Source organism: Orycteropus afer, unplaced genomic scaffold (genome assembly GCF_000298275.1).
Source record: "Orycteropus afer afer isolate SDZICR_OR568_19922 unplaced genomic scaffold, OryAfe1.0 scaffold00037, whole genome shotgun sequence".
Taxonomy (NCBI): Eukaryota; Metazoa; Chordata; class Mammalia; order Tubulidentata; family Orycteropodidae; genus Orycteropus; species Orycteropus afer.
This window is the reverse complement of record NW_006921624.1, coordinates 4064587-4089405: the sequence shown is the minus strand read 5'-3', so window position 1 is coordinate 4089405 and position 24819 is coordinate 4064587. Positions and strand designations below refer to the sequence as shown.

General features: G+C 39.1%; 1 protein-coding gene across 1 annotated transcript in view; it reads left to right on the top strand.

The window, feature by feature from the left end:
- CNTRL (centriolin) overlaps nt 1–24819 on the top strand; it is a 119076-nt gene that overhangs the window by 68075 nt on the left and 26182 nt on the right. The window contains exons 15-28 of the mRNA XM_042780385.1: nt 457–602; nt 4804–5011; nt 5498–5677; nt 8363–8542; nt 9315–9431; nt 10418–10559; nt 12860–13011; nt 14938–15127; nt 16386–16699; nt 18330–18538; nt 20719–20911; nt 23541–23671; nt 23810–23950; nt 24042–24168. Coding sequence (XP_042636319.1) covers nt 457–602; nt 4804–5011; nt 5498–5677; nt 8363–8542; nt 9315–9431; nt 10418–10559; nt 12860–13011; nt 14938–15127; nt 16386–16699; nt 18330–18538; nt 20719–20911; nt 23541–23671; nt 23810–23950; nt 24042–24168 — 2430 coding nt within the window. The remainder of the gene's footprint in view (nt 1–456; nt 603–4803; nt 5012–5497; nt 5678–8362; nt 8543–9314; nt 9432–10417; nt 10560–12859; nt 13012–14937; nt 15128–16385; nt 16700–18329; nt 18539–20718; nt 20912–23540; nt 23672–23809; nt 23951–24041; nt 24169–24819) is intronic.

Sequence of the window (24819 nt, the reverse complement as noted above, 5' to 3'; positions counted from 1 at the left end):
TTCTGAGTTGTTCCTCTTCCGTTAACATAAACTCAGTGCCCTCTAAGGTTCCTATCTAATCTGTAAAGTTGCTTTTGTCAATTTGATCCCATGTGGAACTTCAAAGAGCCTAATGCTCAAGGCAGACATTTTTTACTCTTTAAGCTAAACCTTCGTTTGGTTTTAAGAAGACTGCAAGGGATATTATTGTGTTAAGTTAAAAAGAGTATCTCAGGGCAGTAGTTTTATGGGTTCATCCAGCCCCCTTGGCCCTACAAAGTCTGTAATCCATGAGAATTTGAAATTCTATTCTACATTTTCCCCCTTTTGATCAGGGTTCTTCTATAGAATCCTTGATTAAAATGTTCAGTAATGGTAGCTGGTTCAGTTCTTCTGGTCTCATGGCAAAGGAATTGTGGGTGTGTTTTAAATTTTGTTTTGTTAACCTTTATTACCCCATCTCACTTCCCTCCTTAGGAAGACAATAACCTGTTAAAACAGCAGCTTAAAGATTTCCAGAATCACCTTAGTCATGTGGTTAACAATTTAATTCGTCCAGAAGAAGTAGCAGCTCGTGTGGATGAGCTGAGGAGAAAGCTGAAGTTAGGAGCTGGGGAAACGAGGTAAGGAAAAATCAGAACTTCTCTAAGTATAGGGGTTTGCTGAGTTGTGAATCTGAGGTTCAGTGATGAACTCACCTTTCCAAGTACTGTTAATGATTTCTTTCATGAAGTTTTCCCTTATCATGTTTCCATGGCTGAGATAATAAATTGTTTAATTTAAAATTTTTGTTAACTTTCTACTTTAAAGCTTTTATACTTTTTGATATTTTTAAATTTTAAAATAAAATTTCAAGAGTACTCTTTTCTTGAATGGTCATTATATATGTATGTTCAGGAAGTACAGCCACATTTTGCATTTTAAATAGGAAACATCAAAAGAAAAGTAAGAAACCTACAGCATACTTCATACTCAATGGTAAAAGACTGAATGCTTTTCCCTGAAGATCAGAAACAAGACAAGGATGTCTGCTTTTACTACTGCTGTTCAACACTGTACTGGAAGTTCTAGACAGAACATTTAAGCCAGAGAAAGAAATAATAGGAAAAGAAAACACAAAACTGTCTCTACTCACAGATGATCCTGTGTATTAAAAATCCCAAAGAACTCAAAAGCTACTAGAGCTAATCACACAAATTCTGCAAAGTGGCTAGGTACAAAGTCAACAAACAAAAACCAGTTGAGTTTCTATATACCAACAATGAACACTCTGAAAAGGAAGAAAACAATTCCATCTACATTAACATCTAAAAGATAAATACCTGGGAATAAATTTAACTAGACAGATGAAAGACTTGTACTCTAAAAACTGTAAAATATTGTTGAAAGAAATCAGAGAAGACCTAAATAAATGGAAAGACATATCATGTGTCTTGATTGGAAGATATAATACTATTAAGATGTCAGTACTGTCCAAAGTGATCTACAGTCAACACATCCCTATCAAAATTCCAAGTCTTTTTTTTTTTTTTTTTTTTGCAGAAATGGAAATGCCAAATACATATGGAATTGCAAGGGGCCCCAAATAACCAAAGCAATCTTGAAACTAAAGAAAAAAGTAGGAGTACTCACCCTTCTCAGTTTTAAAATTTAAAACTACAATGTCAAAACAATGTGGTATTAGCTCTGTTACTATATTCTAACACAGTGAATTGATCTATTTTTGTGTAGAATTGACCTTTTAATCTTAATAAATATCCCTACTTGTATCTGTAAATATCCCTATGTTGAAATCTACTTTTTTAATACTGCTGTAGATGGTGCCTAAGGCATTTGACTGCTAACCAGAAGGCTGGCGGTTCAAACCCACCAGCCACCCCTCAGAAGGAAGATTGGGCAATCTACTTCTGTAGAGATACCACCTTGGAAACCCAAGGAGGGATCTCTATGAGTCAAATCGACTCGATGGCAGTGAGTTTGGTTTTTTTGGTTTGGTAGATAAAGTAGCTTTCTTACATATTTTTTTAGAGTGTGATGTAAGGATAGACATATAGATCAATGGAATAGAATTGAGAGTCCAGAAATAAACCCATACATGTACAGCTAATTGATTTTCAACAAGGATGCCAAGTCCATTCAGTGAGGAACGAATCTCTTTAACTGGATTTCCACATGCAAAAGAATGAAGTCAGACCTATACCTCACACTATATACAAAAAAAAAAAAAAACCTCAAAATGGATTCAGTAACTAAGAACTAAATCCATAGAATTCTTGGAATAATACATAGGGGTAAATATGGGCTCAAACTTCCAACAGCAACTCGAAACATTAGATAGGAACCTTAGGGGAGGAGGGTCAGTGAGTTTATGTTAATGAAGGAGGAACAACTCAGAAAAGGAAGGTGAGAATGGTTGCATAACTTGAATCTATTCAATGTCACTGAATTGTACTTGGAGAGACTATTGAATTGGTGTATATTTTGCTGTGTATTCAACAGCAATAACAAAATAAATAAAATTTAGGGGGAAAAAACCAAAAACATAAGTGTGAAGTTCCAAGACATTGTTTTTTGGCGATGGATTCTTAGTTGTGACACCAAAAGCACAAACAATAAAGAAAAAAAAAACCAATTAGACTGTACCAAAATAAAACCAAACTTTTGTACATCAAAGGATACTATCAATAAAGTAAAGAGACAAAACATAGTCTAAGAGCAATATTTGATAACCATATATCTGATAAATATTGAATATCCAGAATATATGAAGAACTTTTGCAAGTCAACAATAAAAAGACAACCCAAATAAGAAATGGGCAAATGGAGATGGAGGGAAAATTTACCCTGAGACAAGAAGAACTGGATGGTGGCTGGCTACCACTACTGACTGTTGTGATGAAGGACACGATAGATGGCCCTGGATAAAATGGGAAACAATGTAGAATAAAACTCAGAGTCTTAAAAAAGGCCCTAACTTGTTGGATTGAGACTAGAGGAACCCCCAAAATGATTGCCCTGACATAGCCATTAAACTTTGAACTAAGACCACTCCTGGAGGTCACCTCCCAGCTAAATAACAGATTAGCTCATGAAATAAACATCATTCATGAATAGTATACTTTAAAAAAAAAAAATCGTCTATATGGGACCAGATGATCAACAGTTACCGTAAAGCAAAGATGAGAAGGTAAGGGAGGACAGGGAAGTTAGACTAATGAAAATAGAACAACCAGACAGAAATAATGAGAGTATTAGTACATTGTAAAAAATGTAACAAATATTACTGAACAATATATAGAGAAATTTTTAAAAGGGAACCTAATTTGCTATATAAACTTTAACCAAAAACACAATGAAATATTACTTGAAAAAAAAAATGGGCAAAAGACTTGAATAGATATTTCTCTAAAGAAGATATGCAAATGGCCAGTTAGCACACAAAAAGATGTTCAGTGTCATTAACAAAATGCTAAACAAAGCTGTAGTGAGGTAGCACTTCACTCCCATTAGGATGACTATTCCAGGGGCCTGGTGTTGCAGTAGTTAAACCCTTGGCTAACCAAAGAGTTAGTGGTTCAAACCCACCAGCAGCTCTGGGGAAGAAAAATCTGGTGATCTGTTTCCATAGAGATTACAGCCTAGGTAACCCTGTTGGGCAGTTCTACTTTGTCTACAGGGTGACTATAAGTCATAATCAACTAGACAGCACAGAACAACAGGATAGCTATTATCAGAGAAATGGAAAAAACAAGTGTTGATGAGGATGTGGAGAAATTGAAACCCTCATCTGTTCCTGGTGGGAATATAAAATGGTACAGCCTCTGTGGAAAATAATTTGGTGACTTCTCAAAAAGTTAAACATCCAGTTACCATATAACCCAGCATGTCCACAACTAGGTATATACCCAAAAGACTTGAAGGCAGGGGCTCAAACAGATAATTTACACTGCAGTGTTCATTGCAGTATTATTCACAGTAGTCAGAAGGCGGAAACAACCCAAATGTCCATTGACAGATGCATGGAGAAACAAAATGTAGTATATCCATCCAATGGAATATTATTTAGCCATAAAATGATATGAAGTTCTGATTATGCTACAGTGTGGCTGAACCTTGAAAACATTATACTAAGTGATAAGTCAGACACAAAAGGAAAAATATTGTATGATCTCACTTATATGAAATACTTAGAATAGGCAAATTCATCGAGCAGTTATTGATTACCAAGGGCTAACGGGAATGCTAAGGGGGAGTTATTTTTTAAGGACAACTGAGTTTTTGTTTGGAATGATGAAAAACTTTGGAAATAGACTATGGTGATGGTTGCTCAGCACAGTAATTAATATTACTGATTTGTACACTTAAAAATGGGTAAGATGGCACAATTTTTATGTATACATATTTTTACCACAATAAAATTAAAGAGAAGAAGAAGAGCCCAGGAGATCAGATTGTTTGCTCCTTTCCTGTGCAGAGCTCACTGTTCTTCATGGTTTTTCGGGAAATCCGTGGCACCTGATACCTGTCAGGGAAAAAATGATTGCAAATGTGATAATTTAAAACTAACCAAGGATAGTTTTAAATATATGAAATAGACATTCATTCTTGGAGCAAACAGCCTGATATGAACCTGCATTTTCAGAATAGCAACAGTCATTTGATAAAACTTGGATTTGCACTTAGGAGATGCTCAGTGAATTATTATAGATTGACATCAGTCCCATGTCACACAGTTCTTATTGTATTAATGATAATAGCATGTTTGCATCTAGCATCAAAATTAAAATGTCGTATTTATATCACCTTTTTTTCCTCCCTTCCCAGAATTGACGGACCTTCGGATGTCTTAGGGAAAAGCCTTGCCAATTTACAAAAACAGTTTAGTGAAATTCTTGCACACTCCCAATGGGAAAGAGAGGAAGCACAAGTTAGAGAGAGAAAACTCCAAGAAGAAATGGCTCTGCAACAAGAGAAACTGGCAACCGGACAAGAAGAGTTTAGGCAGGCCTGTGAGAGAGCCCTTGAAGCAAGAGTAAGAAAAGGGCAAGAGGCAGCTGGAGGGAAGTGTTTGGCAAATATTAATGTTTTTCAGCAAATTACAATGCTTTCCTTTCACATGTAAATACAATATAATTGTTGTTATTTTCACTTACAGCAACTTAAACTGGATGACTGAAATTCAGCCCTGAATATGGTTACTGATATCAAAGTCAGACTTGTTTGTAACAGTGTTATTTTACTTATTATGGAAGCAAGTGAGAAATGTTCCTAACATGTAGCTAAATAATACCACATTGCTAGATTATAGTGTGGTTTCAGAATCCTACTTTTTTATGTAATAAATTTAATGATCTGGTAAACATTAAAATGGATTCTAGACAACATTCAAGATAAAGCCATCCACAATAACTAATTAATCTAAAATTTTGTTATACTCTAGTAATAAAATATATTCTCTAAAAAGCTTCAGAAACACATTTTACTTAAAAAGCATCTTTGAAACTTGATTTCCTCACAGATTAATTTTGATAAGAGGCAACATGAAGCAAGAATCCAGCAATTGGAAAATGAAATTCACTATTTGCAAGAAAATCTAAAAAGTATGGAGGAAATCCAAGGCCTTACAGATCTCCAACTTCAGGAAGCTGATGAAGAGAAGGAGAGAATTCTGGCCCAACTTCAACAGTTAGAGAAAAAGGTGGGGAAGGCTAGGAAAGCAAGATACAGGAATACATGCTGACTGGGTCCTGCCTGTGAGTCCCACCAGTTTGGTGTCAGCTGAGAAGGGTGTGATCCATCGGCGCCTGTGACTGCATTGTTAGCACAAAAGTGAACATAACCTAGGAGAGACCTTGTAGCTGGGAAACAAAAGAATTGGGAATGTGACTTTAGTGTTGGTTAGGATGTACTTAACAGATGCTCTTGGGGTGAGTCTGTCTCCTTTGAAACTTCTTGCCACGTTTTCCATGGGAAATCTTGTTTTCCTTTCTAATACCCTGACTTTTCTTTGGACTTCTCCTCTGTCTCACCTCAGCCATTCACTTCCATTGTCACATCCTCTGGACCTTGTCAAATTCAGAAATCACACCCACCACTCCTGGAAATCACAAACCAAAGGTCTAATCATAACCTCTTATCAGGCCAGAACCCCCATCTAACAATTTTTCAACCTTGTTGAGAATTCAGGTTTAGTAGCTTCTGCTACTAAATACTCTGGTGGCATAGTGCCTAAGGCATTTGACTGGCAACCAGAAAGCTGGTGGTTCAAACCCACCAGCCATTCCTTAGAAGGCAGGTTGGGCAATCTACTTCGGTAGAGATACCATCTCAGAAACCCAAGGAGGGGTTGCTATCAGTCACACTCCTTGATGGCAGTGAGTGAATGTGTGAGCTTCTGCTACTACCCTCCACCTTTTTTATTTTTTAAATCTTTTAAGTCCTTCATGTCTTTATTTTCCTCTTTGTCCAACTTAAATTCCATGGTCTACAACTACAGCCATTATTTTGCAATATCCTTAAGTCTCTTGTCTTTTCATCTGTCTTACCTCCCTGACAAAACTGCAGCTATCTGCCATCTTTGAGCCTTTACCTGTGCTGAATATTTCTGGAGAAGAAAAATCACCTATGCAGGCATATTGATAATCACTTTCAACTTTCCTTCGCTAATGTCAAATGGGCAGTGTGGTGTTTAAGTTTGTGTGTCAACTTGGCTGGGCCTGGTTGAGTGGCTAGGCAGCTGGATGTAGTATTCCCCGTGATGAGACTGGTAATCAACTCTATGGTGGAATCTACTGTGAGCAGCTGAGTAGCTGCCTTTGGGTATGTGGTCTGCTTCCCGTATATAAGAAACAGCTTTGGGAATGGTCTCTAGTATATGCTTGGACCCTGCATGTAGCTATGTCATTGTTCAGCAGCCTGCCATGCTCTGCCGACCTTGGGACTTGAATTAATGGCCTGCCGTGTGGTTTGGTAACATTGGAACTGTGCCATTTTATTTGTCGACCTTGGGCTTGTTAGCCTCAGCAGCCAGTAGCTGCCTAAGTGAAGAGATGCCTCTAGCTTCAGTGGGCTGGGAGCAAGAGGCAGAGCTGAAGCTCAAGGTCAAGGGACTTTCACCCAGTCCCTAGAGCCTGGCACTTTGAACTTGGACTTAAAGCCTCCAAACTGTGAGAGACTAAACTCCTGTTTGTTCAAGCCATCCCATTTGTGATATTTCTGTTAGAGCAGCACTAGGTAACCACAACAGGCAGTGTTACCTTTTTCTCTGCTGAACTCACTATCCCGGGCTCCCTGTTGCATGTGCTCTTTCTCCTCATACCTACCCTCTCCCTCCTTCCAGCATCAGCAGATGACTTGCTGTATACTTCACTGTAAGCTCGTCAAATCTCAAGTCCTATTAAGTCCATCTCCAAAATATATCTCAAATATCTGTACTTTGACCTTCTCTGATGACCTTCACCGTCATCTAGCCAACTTGGGATGACTGCTGCAGCTATCTAGCAAATCTCCCTACTTCAAATGTCCCCTGGTCCACATAACAGCCAGCGTGCTCTTGCTAAAATGTGAATTGGTTCTGGTCAGTCTTCCAATAGTTTCCCGTTATTCTTAGGATAATAATATGTTTAGGCATTTGTTACCTGATAGGATAAAGACCAAAATACTTAAATCTATGAGGTGCTCTGGCATTTGCTTCTTTATACCTCTCCTTTTCTCACTGTGCTCCTTATTTCAATTCTTCAAAAATGCCAAGTTCTGTCTTCCCTCCTGGTCTTCCCACATCCTGTTCCTTCACCTGAACCGTTTCTTCACTATTCTTCTCCCTGACCATCCCCCTCCCACCAGTCTAGATCCCTCTCCTACTGTTTTCTCAAGTAATGTCCTGTTCTGCACGTTCATAGCATCAATCATGATTTTCATTTTACCTGATTATTTGTTTATTATCTGTCTCTTTTTATCTGTAAGCTCGTAAAGGGCAGCAGCCACACTGTTTTGTTTATTGCCATATGCCCAGTGTCTGACTCAGTGATTGAAAATATCTGATCTATCAGAGATGATGAGATGTTTGTCCAGTGACTGAATAAATTATAATAACCAAGATTCTTGACTGGGAAGACTTACTGGATTCCAGACGATGCAGTTTTGAGATATTTTTAATTATTCAGTAAATATTTATGGAGCACCTACAGTGTACTAGGCATGGTTCTGGGTCTGGGTCTGGGGTATGCAACAGTGAACAGAGTCCCTCCCGTCATGCAGCTTCCATCTTGCAGAGACTTTGCTGAGGGAAAATGTGAACAGAGTGCTTTTCTTTCTCACAGTTTGACTCTTTCATCCATTTCTGCCAAATGACTCTTCTGTTTATTTAATGTTTCTTTTATTTTAGAAGAAACTCGAAGATGCCAGATCCCAGGAGCAGTTTCTTGGTTTGGATAAAGAATTGAAGACACTAAAGAAAGCTGTGGCTGCCTCTGATAAGCTAGCCATAGCTGAGCTCACCATTGCCAAAGACCAGGTTAAGTCCCTTCATGGGACTGTTCAGAAAATTAACCAGGAGCGAGCTGAAGTAAGTCCGTAGGTAGAGAACAAGTTCTCACCAGTTATGCTGCTGCCAAAAAATACAGCAACTTTGTTACTAGTCTCTTATTAGAGAACATAATTATTTTATAAACCACTATTGTTGGTTTCTCTTAAGCCCTAAAGATTGTATTTCCCTCATCAAATCCCCAAGAATTTATTTAGTGCTAAAGTGGGCCCTGCCCTCTGTTGAGTCCTGAAAGGAATCATCAGATGAAACATACTGTCCTACCTGAAGGGATCTGTGGTCTGTGTAGGGAGGTAGCTGTCAATACACACTGTACAAGGATTTTTGAAAGCTTACCATATAATCCCTCTGAACTTCAAATTTTTCATCTTGTGCAGTTAGATGATAATATGTTACCTCATTGGGCTGTTATGACTCCTGACGAGATAATGTCTATTTCTGGTGCTTTATAGGCTACAGATGCTAATGAAATTTAAGATATTAGTTCACAGGAGAGAGTATCTAATGATTGAGAGTGACACCACTTGTGGAAGATAATAGAATAGTGAGGCAAAAACTCGCCCTTGCTCTTTCAGTGTAGCACCCTTTCCATTTACTCCCCATAGAGGTTGCAGAGCTGGCTTCCAGATAATGGGAACAATACATGAGAAGGTGAGACATGGCACTACATGTCCATAGGACAGCCAGACAGGCAATCTGGTTAAAGCAGAAGAATCAATCTGAGAGAAAGAAAGAGATTGAGAAGATAACCTGTGATGGCAGTGATGCCTTTTTCATACTTCTGTCCCAGCAGGAGTTGCAGGAAACTGAGAGGTTCAGCAGAAAGGCAATGCGTGCGGCCAGGGATCTGACCCGTGCAGAAGCAGAGATCGAACTCCTGCAGAATCTTCTCAGGGATAAAGAGGATCTGGTCAGTATTGGTACCCCCAGACCTTTCCCTTACTGAGTCCAGTTCAGTTTCTGAAAGATAAAATTACTGCAGGTGACACCTTCAAGAATTGTAAAGTGCTTGCCATATAATCCCTCTGAACTTCAAATTTTTCATCTTGTGCAGTTAGATGATAATATATTAGGCTGTTATGACTCCTGACAGTCAATCAGTATTTTATATGCTCCTGTATAGCAGGCAACAGACTCTGGTGGTATAGTGGTTAAAAACATTGAGCTACTAACAGTTCAAACCCACCAGTTGCTCCATGGGAGAAAGATAAGGCAGTCTGCTTCTGTAAAGATTTATAGCTTTGGAAATCCTATGGGACAGTTCAACTCTGTTCTACAGTGTCACTTTGAGTCAGAATTGACTCGATGACAATGAGTATGGTTTTTGGGTAAACCAAGCACACACACACACACAAACACAAACCCACTGCCATCAAGTCAATTCCAACTCATGGTGACCCCTATTGGGTTTCTGAGGCAGGAAATCTTTACAGAAGTAGATTGCTTGGTCTTCACTTCTGCGGAGTGGTTGGTGGGTTTGAACCGCCAACCTTCTGATTAGCAGTCAAATGCCTTTGACATTGAGCCACCAGAGCTCCTTAAACTACGCATAGTGCAGCTTAAATATAAGGAGTAATTAGATTTTATCACTGGTGTGATGTAGATAACAATTACAAAATACTATAATCAAGTTGGGGAGCTCTGGTAGCATAGTACCTAAGGCACTTGACTGCAAACCAGAAGGTTGGCAGTTCAAACCCACCAGCCACTCCTCAGAAGGAAGGTTGGGCAATCTCCTTCCGTAGAGATACCACCTTGGAAACCCAAGGAGGGGTTGCTATGGGTCGGGCCAAATCGACGCCACATAACAACAACAACATAATCAAGTTGCAAGGATAAGCACATCATGAAAGAATTAATTTATTGGGAACTTTTTTGTATGTGATTCTTCAATAGTTTCTAATGGCAATGGGGAAGGCAGACGCAGGCACCTTAGCAAACTCACAGGTGCTGGAGATCAGTAAACTCAATGAGACAATGGAGAGACAAAGGACAGAGATTGCAAGGCTACGGAATTTATTAGACCTCACTGGGACCGGTAAGGTATTGGGCTTTGATTTCGGTAGTTGTTTTCACTGTAGACATTACTATTTTAAAAGGAAATCTTGCTTGTTTTTCTATCTTTTTTATTTTAACTCTTGCAAATGAATCCAATGCTTTATTTACAAAGCTGTGTAATTAGCTTAAATAATAAGTGTAATACCAAGAAACTTGATTACAAAGAAACTGGTAAAAAAAACTTGTATTTGTATTTCCAGAAGAAGTGATGTTTACAAATCTGCTCATTTACTTTCTCTGCCCTTTTAAAAAAATTTTCAGTTACCTTTTCCCTGTGTTCCTTTATACTCCTACCCCCAGAGCTGTCTCCCTGTGCATACACTGCCTTTCTATTCTCTCACGATTGATCTCTCCAAGGAGTGTGTCTACCTGATATAAATGTTCAGCCCATATACCTGTATATTATTTGGCTGGAAGCCACAGGTGTGAGTTTGATTCCAGAGCTGAAGGACAGCTAGGGGGCTATAGTTTCAGGGGTTTCACTAGGCTATCAGACCAGCAAACCTGGTCTTTTTATTATTATTATTATTATTTATGATTTTGAGTTTAGTTCCACGTTGTTCTCACACTCTATCCAGAATCTCCTACATAGATACCCTCTGTGAGTAGTTGACAGTGGTAGCCAGCCACCATCTAGTTCTTCTGGTCTCATGGTCATATAGGCTGAGGATCACATGATGTACCAGTCCCTTGGACTAATCGTTTCCATGCATCTTTGGTTTTCTTCATTTTTCTTTGCCCTGGATGTAGAGAGACCCATCATTGCATCTAGATAGCTACTTACAAGCTTTAAGATCCCCGTCACTATTCACCAAAGTAGGATGTGGAACAATGTTTCTGTGTAGTATGTTTTGCCAGTGAGCATGGAGCCCCTTGGGACCATGGTCCCAAGCCCACAGGTCTAACTACTCACTCCCTCCGGGTAGCTGGCTGTGGCCAAGAAGTCACCACAACCTTGTCCCTTGTCAGCTCTACTATATACCTGGCCAATTCTTACAGCACATACATATACACTTGTAGAAACATCGTCTGCCAACCCTATACGTGGTCATGGGCACACTGCCCCCTGCCTCAACAAACCTGATGGTTCAGCCTATCCACCCATCTATCCAGCCATAGATCATAGTTTGCCATCACTCTGGTAGCATAGTGGCTAAGACACTTGCCTGCTAACCAGACGGCTGGAGGTTCAAACCCACCAGCCACTCCTCGGAAGGAAGGTTGGGCAATCCTACTTCCGTAGTGATACTGCCTCGGAAACCCAAGGAGGGGTCGCTATGAGTCAGGGCCGACTCGATGGCACATAACAACAACAACAACAACAACGCAGTACTGTATGTGCAAAAGGGTTAATCTTTGTTGTCTGTACTCCCATTTACCTCTCTCTGTCTTACTCGTGCCACTGAGTTGGTCACTCACATTTGGTGCATTGCCCTTCCCTTCACCCAAATCAATTCTTGTCTCTACTTATCTAGCAGTGTTCCATTCCCTCCCCTCCTACCCTAGGTAACTAAAAAAAAAAAAAAATTTCCTTCCATATATAAACCTTACCTTGACTTTTTACAATAGCTGACTAATACGATATTTTTCATTCTGTGATTGACTTATTTCACTCAGCATAGAGTCCTCCAAGTTCTTCCACATTATGTGGTATTTAGCAGATTCTATGTTATTCTTTTAGGATTGCATGATATTCCGTTGTGTGTGTGTGCCATAGTTTGATTATCCATTCTTCTGCTGATGGGCACCTAGGTTGTTTCCATCTTTTTGCTATTGTAATTAGTGCTGTGATGAACATGGATGTGCATTTATATATTCTTGTCTTGGCTCTCACTTGTTTAGGATATATACCTAGTAATGGGATTACTGGGTCAAATGGTATTTCTAATTCCAGCTTTTTAAGGAATCGCCATACTGCTTTCCACAGTCGTTGTACCATTTTACAGTCCCACCAGCAGTGTATGAGAGTTCCAGTCTTTCCACATCCTTGCTAGCATTTGTTATTTTCTGTTTTGTTGAACTTTGCTGTTAGTGCTGGGGTGAGATAGTATCTCATTGTTGTTTTGATTTGCATCTCTCTGCCCCCACTTTATAATTGAAGGACAGAAGGATGTGTTTATTCTCTTTAAGGATCAGCAAAAACTAATTACAGAAGGGTGGGCTGGAAGCTAGCTTTGAGGAGCTGATCAAATTCATTGGCAGTCCTGGAATCAGTTTTGGATTTTGAGAGAGGAAGTGGGTGATTTCATAGCAATTTGATAAAATGACTTTCCTTTACAGATAACAAAGGAGGCTTTGAAAATGTTTTGGAAGAAATTGCTGAACTCCGTCGTGAAGTTTCTCATCAGAATGATTACATCAGCAGCATAGCAGATCCTTTCAAGAGACGAGGCTACTGGTACTTTATGCCACCACCACCACCATCATCAAAAGTAGGAAATATGTGGTGCTGGGAGTATATACTGAAATTTCTTGAAGAAAGCATGACAGTGTCCCTTCCCCTAATTTATAAACAGGAGCCATACAGAAATAAACATCTTTATGCCAAGCCATACATTTATATGATGAATTATACATTCAGAGCCACAAAGCTGGGATTCTTAAGTGTTTTAATATTTGAGATGAAAGTAGTTCCTTCCCAGGGAAGACGGTAATTGTCTTTTCATATTCAGGTGGTATGTTGTAGGTCCCTGAATGACGATGCTGTAAGGGGATAAGGCAACTCAAGACCAGAGAACTTGTTAAAAATGGATATAGAATTATGCAGATGCACAAATGGACAAATAAACACCTCGGACTCATTTCATTTTAACAAACACGTATTCATGCTTCTTGCAGACTGGGTCAGGTGCTTGGAGGTGAAGAGGTACCAAGATGAATGGTCTCATGGAGAAGTTTGTAGAGTTGGGTGGTAAAGTTGATACTTAATAAGCAGAGAGGGATGAGATTTTAGGAAGGAGAGAAGAGCTAGGGTGAGAAAGGATAGTTGGCTTGTGCATCACAAGTAGCCTCACGGGGCTGGAGGGATGAATAGGAGCAGTGAAAGCTGCAGCTAGGAAAGTAGACTAGGGTCATCCTTTCTAAAAGGGCCTTGAAATCCCTTGTTCTTAATTGAATGCTGTAGGAAGCTGGGAGTATATGTAACATGATCAGAACTATATAAACTATATTCTGGCTGAGTGTGGAGGCTAGACTTGTGTCAGGGTGAACTTTTTTGGGGACTATTGGAAATCATTTAGGTGAGCAATGGCAGAGGCCAGGCTAAAGCAGGGGAGTTGGAGAAGAAGAGATGGATTAGAGAGTTGTTGAGACATAGTGGTAGGGCTTTGTGTCTGTATGTGAGAGGTGAGCAGAGTACTGTAAGGTACAGATATCCAAAGCAGAGGTGCTGGGTGACATTTTGAAGAGCAAAGGTTAGGGAGAAGTACCTCAGACAGAGTAGGATCCCTTGACTGTAGGCTTATCCAAAGCCCAAAGAGCAGGATCTAGGACCTTTCTCCCAGAAATCTAAAGGAAGCCAAATCCTTGGCACAGCCAGATCTAGAGGTGGGAGCAGAACAGGTCAGAGCTAAACGTTCTAACCCTGAGCTGGGTGAGGGTTTGAGGGGAAAGAGAGGGAGAGTAATAGAGTAGAGCTTTAAATTCATGCCAGGCTCCTAGGACAGCAGGAGACTAATACACCCAGATTCCATTGAAGCTTACTGCTTTCCTTTGTCTCAGTTACTGAGCCATTAAGGACAAATCAAAGGAAGAGAAACCGCCAAGAAAGATGAGCACAGAGAGAAAGTGGCTGGTATTCAGGGATCTGATCACTTATGGAGAACTTGTTTTCATTTATCATTCTTAGGAAATTGCTGTGAAAAATTAACCCACTCAGGTAGCTGGATCATGTGCTTTTCTCATTCAACATGATCAAAAACTTAGTATCTTTATAAAATCATACTGAGGGAATGATAGGAAATGAACATATCAAATAATTTCTAAGGTGATAAGTGGACATCAGTTAGAGTATGTTGGCTTTTACCAGATTTTGAGCCCATTATTTCCACAAACCCTTCTGGTCTGACCCCAGCCATTATGTACACAGCACTGCTCTTTGTACCACCTCCCTGATGCTGCTGAATTGAGCAACTCCACAGGGATGTCAGTTAACTGAACCTTTGTGCAAGGCTGCAGTTCACATGACCATGTAATTACTTCTCATTTCTATCGTGAAAAGTTAAGATTATGATACATACAAAGAAATCAAGTTCTTTTTCAGCTTCCCTAAATCAGAAAAGGACTCTAGACTTTTAGCATTTCTCAAGATCAGCCTTCCATTTGTAATAAATGGTGTACTCTGTTGTCATTTATTTTAGGTTTCCAGCCATAGTTCCCAGGCCACCAAGGACTCTGGTGTTGGCTTAACGTACGCAGCCTCAACTCCTATTAGAAAACCACACCCTGGGCAGCAGGATGGGAAGGAAGGCAGTGGACCTCTACCTGCTTCAGGATACTGGGTTTATTCTCCCATCAGAAGTGGGTTATATAAATCTTTTTCACATAAAGGTAGGTTAAATCACATAAGGGAAGTTGCATTCCTCTTGTCTGTTTAATAACCTTTTATTGACACCTGAAGTTCATAAGACAGTCCAAACTCCTTAGCTTGCTCTGTGAGACCCTCTGTGATTAGGTCTTGGCTGGCAACCAAGTCTGACGTCTCACCTCCCATCTCTCCTACATGTCAGCCATATGTGACTGCACACTAGCTTCCTCAGATCTCTGTATTTTAAGCCCTCTGTCTGGAATGTCCTTACTCCTCCTTCCGTTCCACAACCTATTTCTACTTATGCTTCAGTAAGACCCAAGTCCTCAAACATTACTCATTTTCTGACACCTTCCCCCGACCCTGCCTCACTCAGGCTGACTGAGTAGCTCCTTCATCTGTACTCCCAGAGCATGGCAGCATATATTCTTATATCATGGCATGATCTTGCTGTATTACATCGATGTGTTTATAGATCTGTCTTCCAGATTTTTGGGTATAGAGAGAGTCAGATCTGGGGTGAAGCCTGGCTCTTTCATTTAATAGAATGTGATTTTAAGTAAATGATTTAGTTGCTCTGAGACAGTTAATCTGTAAAATGAGAATATGATCTTCTGAGACTTTTTTTCATTCAGGAATTATTTATTGAGTGCCTGTTGTATGCTGAAGGAGCTCTAGTGGCATAGTGGCTAAAGTATTTGGCTGCTAACCAGAAGGTTGGGGTTCTAACTCACCAGCTGTGCCATGGGAGAAAGATGAGGCAGTCCACTTCCATAAAGATATACAGTGTTGGATACCCTCTGGGGCAGTTCTGTTCTGTCCTAAAGTGTCACTATGAGTCAGAATTGACTTGATGGCAGTGAGTTTTGCTATATTCTAGGTTCTCTGTCTTCAGTGATAAACAAGACGTAGTTCCTACTTCTGGGAGAGATAAGTAAGCCATCTCATTAGAGAGTGCTGTATGTTGTGATACTGGTAAATGCTGGGTCATGTAGATGCTCTCAGCACATCTCTGTTGGTCTCTAATGAAGGAATGAATGAACAAACAAATGGACAAGTAAATCAACAGATAATGTGTAATAAAAACTCAAGCATTAGCCACTGAAAATAATTTGAATCCTTGTTTTGATGTGCTTTTCAAAACTGCTTTCGACCTATTTCCAGAGTTTTATTCTCACATCTCTGGTATCTTGGCCTAAATGCTGCTGTTCTGAACTAAATCTGTTTACTTCATAAACCATGGAGGTGAAAAAAACCACTCTTGTGTTCATTTCTTTGAAGATGAGGACAGTGGAGGAGATAGCCAGGAAGAGAGTGACCTGGAAGACCGAGAGGAACCCCCATTTGTGCCTCCACCTGGATACATGATGTATACTGTCTTTCCGGATGGTTCTCCTGTGCCCCAGGGCATGGCCCTATATGCACCACCTCCTCCCTTGCCTAACAATAGCCAACCTCTCACACCTGGAGCGGTTGTTTATGGACCTCCTCCTGCTGGGGCCCCCATTGTGTATGGGCCTCCACCCCCCAACTTCTCGGTCCCCCTCATCCCCATGGGTGTGCTGCATTGCAACGTCCCAGAACACCATAACTTAGTAAGTGAAAAGACTTATGATCCCCATCCACACTTCCAAAGATAACTGAATAAGATTGTATGCCGTATTTTTTTCCTGCAAATAATGCACCCATGTAAATAATGCACACACCCATATAACACACATAGCACACATAGGAAACTGACATATGAGGGGCTTGCACAGTTTGCAAAAAAAGTATAGTGTGCATTATTTGTGTTAAAATAGGGTACATAATGTCACAATTTGAGATGATCTATTTGTGAATGGATTGTATCCTAAAAGTGTGTTTGTAATGCTAGTGTTTGGAACTGAGCAAGCATTCTCTTATAAAAATAATATTGTGAACATAAGGTAGGATCTCAGGCCATTCGACAAAAATCAGTTTTTAACATAAGTGCTTTCAATCCAGATATTAACTATTTTTAAAAAATCTTATATATTTTCACATTGAAAATGCTATATTGTGTGTTTAAGTATATTCACATACTAGTATCTACTTACGCACATATGCATAAGTGCATACACATGTATGTTCATGTGTTCATATGTATGTATAAACACTATACAGCAAAGTTTCGATGGAGATTATCCCTGAGTAGTAGGATTTATTTAGTACTATTTCTTAATCCTTTTCAGTTATTATCTGTACACATATTTGTATACTGCTTTTCCCACTTAATGTTACAAACAATTCTCCATGGTTTTAAAAAATTTTTAAACAGGATTTTGAATGGCCACCCAACGTTTTATTTGTAAATACTAGTTAATCGTGTATAAATATTTACTATATTTTATATTATTTTCTTAGACTAGATTCCAAGAAATAATTACTTTCTAGCCACTAGATTACTAACTTTTGGTTCTGAAGAAATAAAATGCATTCCAATTTCCTCCTTCAAACTCAGGACACATTGAACTCTCTGTTTTCTCCTTGCCTTCTTGGCAGATTGATAGGAATATAAAGATCTAGAACACCTGAGTACTAACCCACCAGGCCCATTTTAATAAGTCAGACTAGTTTCAGAACTGGGGGACTGTTCATATATATTTATAAGAGTAAAACAATTGTCACTCCCATTATCTTCTAGTTTTTCAATACACATTGTATTTACAGAAATTCTGGCTGCTCAGCATTTATTGATAGTGACTTAAACCAGTTCTTTCCTCTCTCCAGTACTGGCTCAGCTGTTTATACAGTTTCTCAGATGCACTTTTATACCTCCCTGCATTTACACATGTTATTTCCTCAGCCTAGATTTTCTTTCATTCATTCCTTTTTTAAACCAGGCAAAACACTTCTTCTCTGAGTAACCTTTTCAGACAACTGCTCTTCCATGTGTCCAGAGGAGGAAACCTCTGTGTCTGTCTCTTCTGCAGACATGATCAACAAGAGGTGCTTGGTAGATGTTTTTCAACCACAGTAGGACTAATGGAAAAGTTAAAAGCTCCATGAATCCATCAGTTTTATCTGTGATGTGTGAAAAAATTAGCTTGACTTAATTTTTCTTTTCACTCTACAGTCTTAGAATCTACCACCATTTTCAGATTATAGATCCTTCTTTAACAACAGTTAATTTCAGATTTTGATAGGAAACCTGTGGAAATATCCTGTGATGTTTCAGCATGCCATTTTTTTTTCTTTGATCAGGAGAATGAAGTTTCTAGACTAGAAGAAATAATACAGCATTTGAAATCAAAGAGACGGGAAGAACGGTGGATGAGAGTGTCTAAGCGGCAGTCTGAAAGAGAAATGCAGGAGTTGCATCATAGTATTGATGGTCTTTTGCAAGAGAAGAAAGATTTAGAGCATGAAGTAGAAGAATTACATAGAGTGGTCCAAAAACATCAACAGCGAAAGTAAGGTTATTAGCCATTTTATTCTAATTAAGATGAATGTGATACTAATTCATTAAGGCAGTCTATTTAATAAGTGCTATTTAATAGAACTTTCTGTAGCCTTGGAAATATTCTAGATCTGCACTGTCCAAAACAGTGGGCACTAACCACATGTGGCTATCAGACACTTGAAATTTGGTAATAAAATTGAAGAACAGAATTTTTAATTTAATTTTACTTAATAACCACATGGTGGCTACCATATGGGACAATGCAGATCTAAATCTTTTTGACCAATAATCCTAAACTCTTCTTGTAATCCCTCTTTGATAATGGCTAATTATCATGGATAATCATCTCTTCTCCCTAGCTACTCTACCTAAAAACATGGCAGGTATCTCCAACTTTCCCTTCCCCTCACTCCCCCAGGCATCCAATTCTTCACCAAGTTGTAGTCCCTGTTCTTTCACTTTGCTGCAATGGTCTTTAGTTAGTCTCATCCTGTGTTGTTGTTATGGGCTGTCGACCCCTCCTTGGGTTTCCGAGGCAGTATCACTACAGAAATAGATTGCCCCATCTTCCTCCTGAGGAGTGGCTGGTGGGTTTGAACCAACAGCCTTCTGGTTAGCGTTAGACACTATTCTACCAGAGCTCCCAGTCTCATCCTAGACCATTATAATAGCTTCTTCATTGACCTCCCATATCTAGTTTTTTTCTCTCCACTCTCCCTTCACCATGACTGCAAATCTGGCCATTCTACCCTCCCATGTGACTCTCCATCCCCTCAGGATATACACGACCTTCTGAAATCTCTGCCTGTTTTTTGTTTTTTGAAATGCGTCTTCCTGTGGGGTCCCAAGCACCCTGTTTTTTCCTGCCTCCATACCCTTGCAAGTGCTGTCTTTTCTGACTGAAATGTCTTCTCCCTTCCCTTTCTCCCATGTAATGCCAATCTGTCTTTCAAAAGGAAGGTCAGGGATTTCCTCTTCTAAAAAATCTTTTCTCAGGCCCCTAGAACTCAAAATTAGCCCTTGGGCATAGTTACTGTTCTCACAATATTATAAGGAGCCCAGGGGCTCCTTGAGAACAGTGACAGGGCCTCCATTTCTGTGTCCCATCCTGTGGCATAGGACCCAACACAGCACAGGTTTGTTCAAGAATTCCATGTCTGCTTATTGGATCACTTATGTAGAAGCTTACCTTCTACAGTGGTCAGTGAATTATGACAGTTCCCCACTTCTTGTCATTTAAGCCAGACTGGGCCAGGCTATGGGATGAGGGGAGACCTACACAGAGGTGAGCAAAACAGGATCACTGCTATCTAGGCACAGACAGGTGGAATGACTAACTGATATATCTATCAGGGAAAAGCAAAGAGCCCACTCAGAAGATTGGGACTAGATCTTTGAGGGCTTATGGGGTGGTCATAGTTATTTTTGTGGGTATATTAGGGAGCTTTTTTGTTTTGTTTGTATTTTGAGGTGTGTTTGTTTTTGCGGCATTAACAAAAGGAATAACCATTTCATTTCCTGGCTGTAAAATTGTAATAAATAATTATTCTAGGAAACTTACATAAGGCAAAAATATTCAGAGAAGGAAATCTAAAAATATGTATGTTCATCATTTAAAGAGAGAGAACGTGTTAACATGTTGATGAGTCTGTCTTCAGTCATGGATAGTCCCAGATTCAAATAATTGTGTCATGTTGTAGTTGTCCATCATGTTAGCCTTGAGTTACTGGATTTTGTGTCAATACCATCACCATACCTTACTCTAGAAGAATGGAGTCAGTCAACAAAATCAGGTAGTCTTCAGGGTAGACCTTGAGCTGGACCTTGAAGGATAATGTTTGAGAGACTAGATGGTTATTACAATAGTAGTTTGTTTTATTTTTACACTTCAGAAGAATAAAAGCATCAACATTGGCTTGGTCAAGTGTTGTCAGTATAGTAATCTTTGTTGTTTTTATATAAAAAAAGAACAAAATAATTGCATTATACATTGTATTACACATTTATTGTCAACAGTGTACCCTCTTAAACAAAAAGTAGACGTAGACTGTGAAGATAATCAAATACAGCTGTCTTTCTTGCCCCTTACATAAATTAGAAAATCATAATGCATCAGATTACCAATCAGGCTACCAGTGTCTACTTTGCCTACCTTTAAAATCTTTTAATGTTTGTATATTTTTCTTTAAGGGATTTCATTGATGGAAATGTTGAGAGTCTTATTACTGAACTAGAAATAGAAAAATCACTCAAACACCACGAAGATATTGTAGATGAAATTGAATGCCTTGAAAAGACCCTTCTGAAACGTCGTGCAGAGCTCAGGGAAGCTGACCGACTCCTCGCAGAGGCTGAGAGTGAACTTTCACGCACCAAAGAGAAAGTATGTCCTGTTGTGATTTTAGCTGTGAGTTCAGTGTGGGTGAGACAGCATACTCTTCTCACAGGAAGGAAGAAAGAGGAAGTGTGGTAAGAGCACAGTTGTCCAAGTCAGGCAACTGGGTTCTGGGCCAGACTCTGCTACTTGAGGATCTGTGAGAATTTGGGACGTCCTTTAAGTCCCCAGAGCGTTACTTTCCTCATATACAAATTAAGATTAAGAATTCCTGCTCATTCTCCAGGCTGTTCAGTATGAATTACATGATATAACATATTTAAAGCATCTGAAGTTATTTGGCCACAAGGAGCTCTGGTGGTACTGTGGTTAAAGCATTTAGCTGCTAACCAAAAGGCTCAAACACACCAGCTATTCCTTAGGAGAAAGATGAATCAGGCTACTTACGTAAAGATTTACAGCATTGGAAACCCTAGAGGGCAGTTCTACTCTGCCTTGAGGTTGCTATGAGTTGTAATCAACTTGACAGTAGTGGGTTTGGTTTGGTTTACTATGCCCACACATTAATTGGTCTGGCCATTTTATAAATGCCCATTAATTTAACCTTTTTGGCAACTCTATCAGATGTTGTTAAGCACAGTGTACAAATGAAGCTTACAGAGGCTGGTAACTGGCCCAGGGTCCCAGAGCTGAAGTTCTGCCTCATCAAGAAAGCTTTTTTAGTTAGATGAAAAGTCCAACATGAAAAAAAACCCTTACCCACATGGAACACATCAAGAGGTACTGCTTTTATGTTGTTTCAACATGGATCTATTTAAATGAATAAAAATCTATTATCCAGGGGCTGAAATGAATGACGTAAGTTATTAAAGGAATTCTGTGACTGATACCCTTAATACAAATGGAAAAACATCCATGTCTTTTTTCAGATAATTAGTTCCTCTGTTGTCACATGTTAGATTACTGTAAGAGAAAATAGCTGTGAGAAGGAGAAAAATGTATCACTGATATATTAAAAACAATTGATATCAGCAGTAGGCAGAGGTGTAGTAACTGAAAGAAGACTAAGAAGCACTTTCCCTCCATCCTCCTAAAATGACTCAGGGAGGTAGACTTTAGGGAGGAAATAGCTGCTTTGTGTCAGACAAGTGTCAGACATGTTAAAACCTGACAGAGGAGACAAAAACTACTTAGAAAATATGGCCTTCTGCACTGGGAGCTCTGATGGTGTAGTGCTTAAGGCATTTGATTGCTAACCAGAAGGCGGGCAGTTCAAACCCACCAGCCACTCCTCAGAAGGAGGATTGGGCAATCTACTTTGTAGAGATACTGCCTTGGAAGGGTTGCTATGAGTCGAAATTGACTTGACGGTAGTGAGTTTGTTTGGTTTTGATGTGGAGGGCACAGTCAGTTTGTTTATTCCTCTCCTGATGGAACTGTTGAGCCACCCCTCTCAAACACAAGAAACTGGTGAACTGTCTAGCTCTTTCAGCGTCTGCCAGCTATTTTGCATCTACACAGGATATTTAATAGGCAGGTTTAACACACAGATATTTCTTTATGTTAGTGCAATTACAGAACTTACCTTTATGACCAAAGGTGAATCACTGCTCAACCAGGTACAAACCAAGTTCTGTTTTTGGACTTTTGATGACATCGTAGCATAGTGCCTAAGGCACTTGACTGCTAACCGGAAGGCTGGTGGTTCCAACCCATCAGCTACTTCTCTGATGGAAGGTTGGGCAATCTACTTTCGTAGTGATACTGCCTTGGAAACTCGAGGCGTCGCTGAGTCGGATCCAACTCGATGGCACATAACAACAACAACAACATTATAGGCAGAAAAAGAAATTTTAACTTGGTTAAAAAAAATATATATATACTGTTTTTGCCAAATCTTACACAGAAAGCAGTTTTCAAAACTTCAGAAGTATTTAGTATCTATGTTTCTCAACTAATCAGCCTAAGATTGAGGAGCTTTTCTTTATCTTGATACTATCTAAGGTGAAGCAAAAATCCAGGCAGTTTTGGTGAAAATTACTTCAGTGCTACTTAATTGGGTAGATTTTTTTTTTTTAATTAAAAAAATGGCTACTGTTAATATTACAGTGTTTCACTGCCGTTCATTTTATAGGACTGGGCAGGGTTTCGTTTGTTGTACGTGGAGTTGCTATGATTCAGAGCCAACTCGATGGCACCTAATAACAACAATAATATTTTGAAATAAAAAAGATCATGTACTATCTCCATCCTCAAATGACTATTGTGTGTGTATGTGTGTGTGTGTGTGTGTATAGCCTCCCTGTCTTGGCATAATTTCTCTCATAGTGCTTATAGCTTTTATATTTATGTTTTTCAGTCATCATAATGTTGCCACATTGCCATTTTATAATTTTGAAGGCTACACAATATTCTATTGTGTCTATACATTATCACTTAGTGAATTGATTGTTCGTTAAGTTTTATATTGTTCATTATATAATGAGCATTTTTGTGCAGTAGGCCTTTACTTCCAAATTATTTTCTTTAAAAAAACAATTTTTTTAAGGATTTGAGAGTTGAAGTGAATGAACATTTTTATTAATAATTCTTTGTTGCCTTTTTGTTTTTCAAAGGGGTGTCTCTTGCCAGCAGTTGTATTATAACAGAATTGCTTTAATGACAGTTTCTTTTGTAGACAAAAAATGCTGTTGAGAAGTTCACTGATGCCAAGCAAAATTTATTGCAAACTGAGTCAGATGCTGAAGAGTTAGAAAGGAGGGCTCAGGAAACTGCAATTAACCTTGTGAAAGCCAATCAGCAGCTAAGGTACGTGGAGTCCCTTAGTCATTGATACCTGGTGAGATGTGAAAAGCTTGGTTCGAAGAGGTTAATCAATCCTTTAGGATAAATAATGCCATGTGAAGTCTGAGGGTTGGGGGAAGAAAATAAAGTGATGTGTTTTAGATTGCTCCAGGCTGATGCAAAGGACTTAGAGCAGCAGAAAACCAAGCAAGAAGAAATCTTGAAAGAAATAAACAAAGTTGTAGCAGCAAAAGATTCAGACTTCCAGTGTTTAAACAAAAAGAAGGAAAAACTGACAGAAGAGTAAGTAAGGCCTCTGTAGGGCTTCAAGGGTTTTTGTATTGAAAGATGGCTCTTGAGTCTAGTTTTACTTAGTACTGCTGGTGCTTTGCAGGCTTCAGAAACTGCAAAAAGCCATTGAGACGACAGAACGCAGTGAGGATCGCCATCTGCAGGTCCTTCAAGAATCCGAGACCCTCCTTCAGGCCAAAAGAGTAGAGCTAGAAAAGTTGAAGACCCAGGTATGACAGTGGACACTTGGGAAAAGCAATTTATGCTGTTTTGAAGCCTACATTTGTTTAATGATTCTATAAGTAATACAATAGAAAAAGATTGAAAAAGGCAAAATACAAAGAATCATTTAAGTTATATATCATAGTGTTAAGTGTATAGAGGCCAACCCAAATCTGAATCTCAATTTTATACAACTTAGTAAAATAAGTGTGTCTCAGAACATGATACACTCTGTGTGAGACCATTTACGTTACGTATGTCTATGAACACAGTGTTTGTTTTTGTAGTCTTTACCACAGTACAAAAGTGGTCATCAGAGAGGGCATGATTACGAGTATTTTCTATTTTCTTCGTTTTGCTTGTCTGTATTTTCTGACTTTTCTGTGAATGAATATGCATTACCTTTAAAATTATAAGTGATTTTGAAATTTTCAAAATGAATACATAAAAATAAATTACTGCCTAATTTTATCAGCATTGCGACAACGCAACATAATGCATTGCTGTCAAGTCAGATCTGATTCATAGCAACCCCTGCTTGGGTTTCTGAGGTGATATCACTATGGAAATAGATTTCCCAACCTTAAAATGTAGATATGGCATAGAGAGGGAGAACAATGTGGAACAAAACTCAAAATCATTTGGAGGCAAAAAAAAAA